Source organism: Carlito syrichta, unplaced genomic scaffold (genome assembly GCF_000164805.1).
Source record: "Carlito syrichta isolate Samal-C Ts95f unplaced genomic scaffold, Tarsius_syrichta-2.0.1 Scaffold116752, whole genome shotgun sequence".
NCBI classification, from domain to species: domain Eukaryota; kingdom Metazoa; phylum Chordata; class Mammalia; order Primates; family Tarsiidae; genus Carlito; species Carlito syrichta.
The window spans coordinates 3,886-14,061 of record NW_007060848.1 but is presented as its reverse complement, the minus strand read 5'-3'; the positions used below and the strand labels follow the sequence as shown (position 1 = coordinate 14,061).

Sequence of the window (10,176 nt, the reverse complement as noted above, 5' to 3'; positions counted from 1 at the left end):
GGCTAGGTGGGGCGGGGGGCCGCTTTCGCTTTCTGAGCGTTCTCAAGCTCATCGCCTTAACCCTTTCGTTTCCCTTGGCCCGGGGCGTTTCTCGTGTCCGGCTCCAACCGTAAGGGGTGAGGAAGAGATGGCCGGCCGGTCCTGGCACTCCGGCTTACCTCCCGCACGACCCCTGGCGCGGGAGACCGTCCCTCAGGCAGAGTAGGCAGGCGTCTAGTCGCGTGAGTGGCAGTCCAGTTCTGGCAACAATAACAGCCACTAGCTAGCTACTGGGCGCTTGCTTCTGCCAGGTGCTGTCCATGAGTTATCTCATTTAATCTGTGAACAACAACCCTGTGGATTATATTTTATGATCACCATTCAACAAAAGTGGAAACTGCACCTCAGGGAGGTTCAGTGAGTTGACCAAAGCCAGATTCAGTATATTCTGACTTAAAGGCCCTTGACAAAACTTGTATTCTCTCTTGACCACGATTTTCTCATCTTTAAGATGAGGGAAGAAAATCGGTGTTTCTTCAAGCTCTAGCCTAGGTCCTAAGATTCTAACCCAAATAGTAAATTGAGACCTGCATTTGGTCCATCTTTTATTAGACAGCAGAGGCAATGGAGAAAGTCTTCTAAGTCAGCTGTTCTTGAGAGTGCCATAGTGTGTGTGTGTGTGTGTGTGTGTGTGTGTGTGTGTGTGTGTGTGAGAGAGAGAGAGAGAGAGAGAGAGAGAAAGAGAGAGAGAGAGAGAGAGAGACTCTCAGCATGTTAGGACAAAAGATGGATTGAAACTTCTCCCCTGTCTGTCATTCCATTTAGATTGTCCTTCTGGAACTTCCATTGCATTTCAAGGATCATCTTGAAAAGACTTGCAGTTGAGCACAGTGGCTCATGTTTGTAATCCCAGCACTTTGGAAGGCCAATGCAAGAGGATTGCTTAAACTCAGGTGTTTGAGACTAGCTGAAGCAACATAGGCAGACCTCGGTTCTACAAAAAATCAACTTAGCTGGGCATGGTGGCACGTGCCTGTAGTCCCAGGAACTTGGGGGGCTAAGGCAGAAGGATCACCTGAGCCCAAAATGTCAAAGCTGCAGTAAGCCATGATTGTGCCACTGTACTCCAGCCTAGGCAACAGAGTGAGACTCCAGCTCGAAAAAAGAAAAAAAAGAAAAGAACTTGGGTTCTGGTCTTAGCCACCACTCAATAACCAGGTAACAGGTTGAAATCCTTGCTCTGCTGAGTTGGCGGCTTTGAACAAACCAGCCGACCTCGCTCTACTTTGCTTACTCATGTTAAATGCATGTAAAATTTCCCTCCTTACAGAGCACATAAGATATTTAAAGGAAACATGAAAATCCTTATTTGTTGTCTGTTCCATAACTTAGATGAGTGAAACACAAAAAGGTGACTATCTCCCCTTCTGTGTCTTCTCAATCTGTAAATAAGATCACATACAGATACTTCTCAATTTATATTGGGGCTACATTCTGATAAGTCCATCATATGACAAAATTACCATAGGTCAAAAATGCATGTAGCATGCTGATCAATCCATCGTGAAGCTGAAAAATCATAGAGTCAAACCATCATAAGTTGGGGAGTGTCTGCATGTGAAAACACTGTGTGCGTGATAAAGTGCTCTCTAAATAGTTTAGAAGCAGAGTCTGACTGGGAGAGATATAGACCACCTCTTTCAAAATTCTCCTCTTTAAACACTTCATTTTTGAGGTGCTGCAAAAGCTTTTTTGAGCACCCTGAAGGTACAGCCTTACTCAAGAAGAAAAGCCCGATGAGCACACTTCATTTAGGAGATGAAGTAGCCACTTCCCAAGTCCACATAGCTGAAGCAAACTTTTTATTTTTGAATTCCAGTTGGACCAGTTATCATGTACCTTTGATTTGAGTTACACACAGGATTTTGTCCTCCTTGTCTGGAGTGTCTGTTTCACTCTTAGTGATATTTGTATTCAGAAAATTGTGGAGACTTATCACTGATTTGTTTCTCATCACCCAGATGTGGATGTCTGCCCTTCCCCTGTCAAACAAGGCCATTCCATAGGCCTCTAGATCTGGCAGCCAAGAGAACTAACTCATTTTTTCACCTTCTTTTGATTGAGCAACTCTTACAAATCCTCAAACACAGATTGCACAGGACTCTACACTTAATTGACATCTTAATCTGAAAAATCTCTTAATCCCCAGAGAAACAACTAATCCTAACATAGTAATACTCAAAATAAAAGGAATATGAGAAGCTTCATATGTAAAGGTATTTCCTTATTTCTGGATAGTTGGAGATATAAGCATCAAAATTGATTTGAAGTAAGATTAAGCCAGGTTCAAATTCCAGCTCTGCCTATTGCTAGGTGAGTGTCCTTGGACAAGGCTCAGATGCCTTGTCTGAAAAATGGAAATGGTCATAAATTTTCTTAGGGTTTTTGTGAGAATTACATGACATAACAAGCAAACAATACCTCTGAGTCTCACTTTTCTCATCTATACAATAGAGATCATCTCAACTCCTCAAGGTTGTTGTGAGATATTGTGATATGAAGGTACTTGGCACAAAATAGTGGTAACAAATGTCCATGTTCCTGATTCTTTAGGCTCCACCCACTCCTTACCAACACATCACCCTATAAAACCAGCATAATTTGTCTCTTCCCTCAGCAAAGTGAGTGACTATTTTCAAATGCAAGAAAGTAGCTACGCTTGCAGGCTGTAGAAATTTGGGAAAAGACAATGTAATATAGCAGAGGAAGTGCTAAAACTGGAGCCACAGATTAAGATGAGTTCAATTCTGACTCTTCTTATCTGATCGACTATAGAAAAGTCACTTAACCCTCTGGATCTCAATGTTTTCATCTATAAAATGGAAGAAATAATATTTATTACCTGATAGGGGTATTGTGAAAATCAATAAACTAAAGGAAATTGAAGTGTTGTCAGTTGTAAAGCCTTATATGCATATATATCCATGGCCTAGAAGTTCTATAGCCTGATTCACAAAATTGATCCTTACACATAAGTATCCATCCATTCACTTATTCATCCAACAGAAAAATACTGACACCTACAATGCTCAGCACCATGCTAGTACTAGGGATACAAAGATAAGAAGTCATGATTTCTACCCTTTTTGGTGGAAGGACAGACATGCAAACAAACCATTGTAATATAATGTGTACATGTCTGAATGGATGCAAATTAAAGGTACAATAGTTGATAAAATAAAAGGATCCTCAAGACTTCCCAGAGGAGTTGAGGAAACTGCATTGGCAGGTTGCATTTGAGCTAAGACTTAATGATGCATTTGAGTGTGTCAAGCAAACAAGCATTATTTCTAGCAGAAAGAACAGCCTGGGCAGGGACATGGCTAAATGAAAGCAGTGGGTTTGTGGAAAAATTTAGACAATAAGGCAACGAAGAACAACTTTTGTTGAAATTATTCTATACCTGAGACCAAACTAAATCCTTAAAGCTTCTATTATTCAACAACAACAACAAAAAGCCTGCCTCGTAGTCTTGGTTGCTTTTCCCCTTGCTCTCCATTCCTTTGGGGAAGAAAACTCTATCTGAGACGAAATTGGTTTCAGCAAGGTTAGTGGCCAGCTCCTGCCAAGCCCATCAGTCCCTCCTCTCACTCCCTGAGTGAGCACGCTCAGTTGAGTGACTTTGACATCAATACATTTCACTTCCTATGGAGCAGAAGGCCGGCTCCAGCCTGCAGTAGGGGCTCTCTGCAGAACTCCAAACTAGAGCTCTTTTGCTCCAGTGATGCCTAATGCTGTGCAAGCGGGATTAGTCTCCTTGGGAACCAAGCCCCCCAAGGGCTCAAGGGCTGAACTCGCCCCAAACCGTTTGGGAGAATTGAGATTTCATATTGTTCTTTTACACTTGGATTTCAGGACATTACTTAGACAAAAGCCCACCTGAGAGCTGCCTCCTTTCTTGTGGGTAAATATAGCAGCAGGATCAAAAGCTGACTTATTTATTTTGTTTTTCTCTTTTGTAACTTTAATCATATTCCCTGCAGGATAATCTTAGCCCTCAGAGATGTCAGGAATGCACATTCATAATGAAAGAAATAATTATGCATCTTTTTTCCCCTCTCTCTCTCTTCCCAAACCAATTTCCTGTCATTCATTACTTTTGAAATCTCAAATAAAGCAAATTAATTCCTCAATTTTGCCATGCAATTTATAAAGTATCATTATCATCAGAATACAATGTTACCTTACAAATTGTGCACCTCCAAAAATGTGTCTTGTTTTCTTTTTTATCCTTTCTCCCTGCAAACCAGATTCTATTAACACTAAATCTTAATTTCTGTATTAAAATGTTAGATGTAATTCCAGTTATCAATAGTTGTGTAACAAAGTACTCCAAAGTTTAGTGGCTTAAATCAACATTTTATTATATCTCACACTATTATGGGTGAGTAATCTGAACAATAGCTGGCAAGGTGATCCTTCTTGTCCATGTGATGTTGACAATGGCTGGCCTGGAGAATCCAAAATGGCATCATTCACTTGATTGCACCTGCACCTACCCATGCTGGCTTCTCCAACATGTTGGTGTAAAAGTACTCAGACTTCTTACATGGAGTCTCAGCAATCGCAGAGGCAGTTCGGCAAGAGGTCATGTGGCACCTACGAGACCTCTTATGACCTTGCCTGAGAATCCCCAGAACGTCACTTTCACTACATTCTATTGGTCAAGCAAGTCACTGAGGCCAGCTCAGATTCAAAAGGAGGGAAATTAGAATTTACCCCTTAACGGAAAAAATGGTAAAGCATTTGTTTGGTTTGTCTCTTAAATCTCTTAATCTATAGCCACACACACCCACCGTTTTGTTTTCTTTGTGACTAGTTTGTTGAAGAAAACTGAATCTTTGCCTTGTCAACTTTCCCACATTCTGGATCTGGTTAGTTGCCTCCGTCTCCATGGTGTCATTTATCATGTTCCTGTGGGCTGCGTGTTTCCTGAAAATGGGGAGTCCCTGCAGAAGCTTGATCAGCTTAGTATTCTTCTTTTTGCTAATATGAACATAAATATAAATACATATACAAGGAGGACCCAAAAAACTGGAATTCATTAGAAATTGTGTGTTTTTCTTACATGTTTAAGCTTCAATCACCTTCAAAGTACTCTCCATTTGATGCAATATACCTAACAAGATGCTTTTTCCAATGCTCAGAACAGTTGTTGAGCTCTCAATTTTGATGTTTTTTAGTGTTTCTGCTGTTTTTGTTTCACCTCTTTCACATTGGCAAAATGTTTCCCTTTGAGAACTTTTTTCATCCAGGGAAACAAAAAGACAGTTGCTTGGGGCAAGATCAGGTGACTAATAGGGAGGATGGGGCATAGGGTGGTGCTGTTTTTGATCAAAAACTGCTGAACACTCAGCGTTGTGTAGGCAGATGTGCTCATAAATCTCCCATTATGAAATGGGCAAACACGTTGAAAAAATCACCAAAAAAAATTCACACAGCCTCTCACAATAATGCTAGCTGATACGCTGATGTCAGTGGGTCCCTTGAACACTTACCTAGTGGGAGAAGCCTGTACTACAAGGGGCCCACCTTCCAAAAAATAATTCTAGTTGTTTCTGGGTCCCACCTTGTACAAGCTATAATATGTATAATAGTCTTGGAATAACAATGCCAATATCCTTATTCTTACTAACGATATCATTATTATAAACAATTTGACTTTTTTCTTTCCTCTTCTTTATCCTCAAAACATCCCAGTAGGAATGAGTAATCCAATTACTATTTATAAAAGTTTAAAATTCACTTTTTAAAATCCTCTCTGATTATTCCACCAATTCATTGCACAATTAGATTGATTTGTTTAGCTTTGCTTTTTTAAAATGTATTTTATAGACCTTTAATTTTGATTTATATTTTAAAAATTTACATGGTTTCAAAGTCAGAATGATGCCACAAGGCATATTCAGGGAGGGCTAACTTCTATCATGGTCCCCTCTGCTGTTTTCTCCCCATCTTCCACAGCTAAACATTGTTGTTTTGTTTAGTTTGTGTTCAGGCTTATAATTTGTTTGCTAATTTGTATTTTTATTATACACACTTTCCTCTAACTTTTTTTTTTTTTGCTTAACAATGATATGTCTTTATTCATTTTTTGTGTAATGTTCCCTTGAGTGGATCTACCATAGTCCTGTTTTGATCAACTTACTTAGTGGGTTTCCAGACCTTTTGTATACAGAAGTGCTGCAATATATAGCTTCAATGTAAAATTAAGATATACTAACTCTTGATTTGATGCTTCTTTTATAATATTGGTATAGTTATGAAAAAAGTCATATACAAATTTGTATTTTATTCCTTTTTTATTTACTTAACATTTATTGAGCACAGACTATATCAGTAAGTAGGAATGATTTTGAAGGAACAGAGAGGTGCATAAAGTAGGGTACTACATTCAAGGAATTAATGATCTAGTAGACAATGCAGACTTATATTTAATAGAATATAAGGCCTTGTAAAATAGGTGTGAATGAATCACTGTGGGTTCCATAGAAAGAAAAATGTACTCAGAGCAAGGAAATTGAGAAGGCAGCATAGATGATATGGCGTTTGAGTACAGCTTAAGAGGAAAAGAATTATCCAAAGTACACAAAGACAATATAAATAAGACATATAGGACACATACAGACTTAGCTATAATATTTGTGTTTTGTTTGTTTGTTTTTTGAGTTAGAGTCTCACTCTCGTCACCCAGGCTGGAGTGCATGGAGTGCAGTGGCACACTCATGGCCCCAGCAGCTTGGACCTTCTGGGCTTAGGCGATCCTTCCGTCTCAGCCTTCCAAGTAGCTGGAACTACAGACACACACCACCACACCTGACTAGCTTTTTTGGTGATTTATTGTAGAGATGAGATCTCACCAAGTTGCCAGGCTGGTCTCAAACCTCTGGGCTCAAGCAATCCTCTCTCCTTGGCCTCCCAAAGTGCTGGGATTATAGGATGAGCCACCGCACCTGGTCAATATTTTTTCTAACTAGGATATTTGAATTTTTTACAAAGAGACATAAATTACTTGTTTACATGTATTAGTCATGTGTTACTAATTTATATCTATTGCATGTTTGGTTAAAATGTTAATTTTTCATATGAGTATAAATGGCATTTTCAGTAAATAAAAAGTACTTCTGTGTTCTGGATTTGAGTAGGGAAATAGTGGGAGACAATGCTAACTGAACTGGGATTATTAAAGATACTGAATGCCAAGCCAAGAGACAATGTATAACCAATGCTAAACTTTGTAGTTTATCTCTGTCTTTCTGTATCTCTTGAGATATATTGTGTTTGGTTTATGCCAAAGGAAAATAAGACCTGGACTTAAGTTTTGGGTCTACCTCTAAAAATGTATCTCATTTATTTATTTATTTTATACTACTTTCTTTTGGAAGGAATTTTAGGCCACTTATAAAGGTACATGAGATGCAATAAGATAACACAAATCAAAAGGAGGATTATAACCCAACGCCCAAATATTGGTTCTTAATGCCATTCTCTAATAAAAGAACCAGAGCTTCTCGAAGGACTGATAAGATTCTAGGACTGATAAGGAGAATATATAAGATGAGCCTGAAGTATCTTATAGTTCCAGAAAGGAAGGATATGCTCAAAACACAAAGCAATGAAGGTATATGTCAAAGGGATACAGAAGCCAACAGAAAGAGTTCCCAATGACGAAAGCTTGGACAATTTGATCGATAAAGTAAATAATAGGTTATTGAATCATAAGCCAAGAATAAAAATAAATATTCATTTTCCCATATCAATATAAACAAATAGTTTAATAAATAAATGAGAAAGAATGGACCATCTCCCATGCAAAAGAATTTTAAATAATTTATGTGAATACTCTGCTCTGAAGGAGATGAAGCATAATTCCCCATCCCTTAAATATGCGCTGTGCATGGTGCCTTCCTTCCAAAGAGTATAGTACAGAAAGGGGAGGAGGAGGGAAGAGAGACTTTACAGCAAATAAATCTGACAGGCATCACTCAGTCATATGAGCAAGTTAATGTTAATAGTGATGTTATGTTGATAGTATATACCCTTGATAGGATATGATGAGAATGGCATTTTATTTCTGTGATCTTTCCAGAAACTTATTACTCCCATCTAATCATGAGAAATCATGATTAATCCTAGACAAATCCCAGCTGAGGGACATTCTACAAAACACCTGACCAATCCTCCTCAACCCTACCAAGGTCATCAAAAACAAGGAAAGTCTGAGAAACTATCACAGCAAAGAGGAGCCTAAGAAGATGATTTAGTCATTACTAAATGCATTGTAATTACATAGTTGTGACAAATGTAACCATAGTAATGTAAGATATTAACAATAGGGAAACTGGTGCAGGGCCTATGGGAACTCTGTATTATATTTGCAATTTTTTATAAATGTAAGATCATTCTAAAATAAACATTTTATTTAAAAAGAAAAAATGGTAGAAGTTCATTAAAAAATTTAAACAGGCCGGGCTCGGTGGCTCAGCCTGTAATCCCGCGCCTTTGGGAGGCTGAGGTGAGTGGATTGCCTGAGCCCGCGGGTTCGAGACCCACCTGGGCAGCGAGACCTCATCTCTACAATAAATCAAAAAATCAGCCGGGCATGGTAGCACATGCCTGTAATTCCAGTTACTCGGAAGGCTGAGGCGGAAGGATCGCTGGAGCCCAGCAGGTCGAGGCTGCGGTGGCTGGGAGCAGCCACTGCACTCCAGTCTGGGCGACAGAGTGAGACTCCAACTCAAAAAAAAAAAAAATATTTAAACAGGGCCGCCGCCACCGCGCCGCCTCCGAGGCAACCATTACATATCTCTCCGCCTGTGCACGAGACCAACCACCGCCGCTGCTGCTGCCGCCACCAGCCAAAGCAGCCATTCCACGTCGGACCTTCAGTGCCTGAGGTGAGCCACAGCCGCCACCACCAAGGCAGCCAATACACATCACATAGCCTGTGCCTGAGGTGATCCACAACTTCAGACTTCAGACCTTGAAGCCCCTGCAAACAAGATCTGCTGAGGTCTACTACCACTGGTCATGATGCCAGGCCGTGGGTCTCCTCCTATGTGCCTCCAGGCAACATTTCCCTCCCCTTAGGGGCGGGCGAGCAGCTGTGATAAAGACCATCTGGAGGGAGGGATAACACCACCTGCTGGTGATTCAAGGTAACAACACCGAAAGGGGAAAAATGGAAGCCTGACACACAGGTCAGATCTGAGTAGTGATCAGGACAGTGGTGAACTGAGTGATGATCTGAACTGCCCTTCACAGCAGGCCAGGGGCAACTGATCCTAACTGAACAAACTTACCAGCTTAAAAAGAAAGCTAGAGAAAAAGCTAAAAGGTAGATGGCGATGGGGCAGCCTGGTCTATGAAACCCTCTGCAAAGGAGAACGCAGAGGGTCTCTGGCTCTCTCCCCGGGGGCTGCGGACCCCAATGTCAGCAGCCTGCTCTTCACATGGAGCTCAGTGTCACCACCGCTAGGGCATCACAGTGGTCTGGACAGCCACTGCAGCTGCAGACACAGCAGCCGCCGGCCCCGCCGCGGCCTCCATGGCGGCCATAGCGCATTGCACCACCTGTGCCTGAGGCGATTCACGACTTCAGTCCTTGAAGCCCCTGCAGGCAAGATCTGCTGGGATCGCTGCCACCTCTGCTGCCACCTTGACTTCTGCCAGCTGTGGGTATCCTCCCATGTGCCCTGAGGCAGGCTTCCATCACCTGGCTCCTGTCTGGCCCCAAGCCCTCTGGGGTGAGCAGCTGAGATAGCACCACCTGCTGGTGATTCAAGGTAACAACACCAAAATGGGAGAAACAAGCTTGAAAAAGAGACGGGCCAGATTTGAGTGGTGAACGGAGGGTGATCAGAACTGTCCTTCACAGCAGGCCAGGGGTAACTGACCCTAACTGCGAACTAATTTACCAGCCTGAAAAGACAGCTAGAAATCAGAGCTGAAAGGACATTGGACTTAAACAAAAAGTCTCAGGGTGTGCTCGATTGGTTCTGTTAGTTTAATGACTTGATTCTATTTCTATTGTTTTGTTCCTTTTTTCTCTTCCTTTTCTTCTCTTTTCTCCTCTCTGTAAACCATATCTTTGTATAGAGGAACAGCACACCAATAAGGTGGTTGGTTAGCTTGTAT

The 10,176-nt window shown here is 41.1% G+C and overlaps 1 protein-coding gene across 1 annotated transcript in view; it reads right to left on the bottom strand.

The window, feature by feature from the left end:
* The window catches only part of FAM181B (family with sequence similarity 181 member B), an 11,637-nt gene extending 2,040 nt beyond the window's left edge, over window positions 1-9,597 (bottom strand). The window contains exon 1 of the mRNA XM_021706961.1: window positions 9,526-9,597. Within this exon, the coding sequence (XP_021562636.1) occupies window positions 9,526-9,597 (72 nt within the window). The remainder of the gene's footprint in view (window positions 1-9,525) is intronic.
* Between the last annotated feature and the right edge of the window lie 579 nt (window positions 9,598-10,176).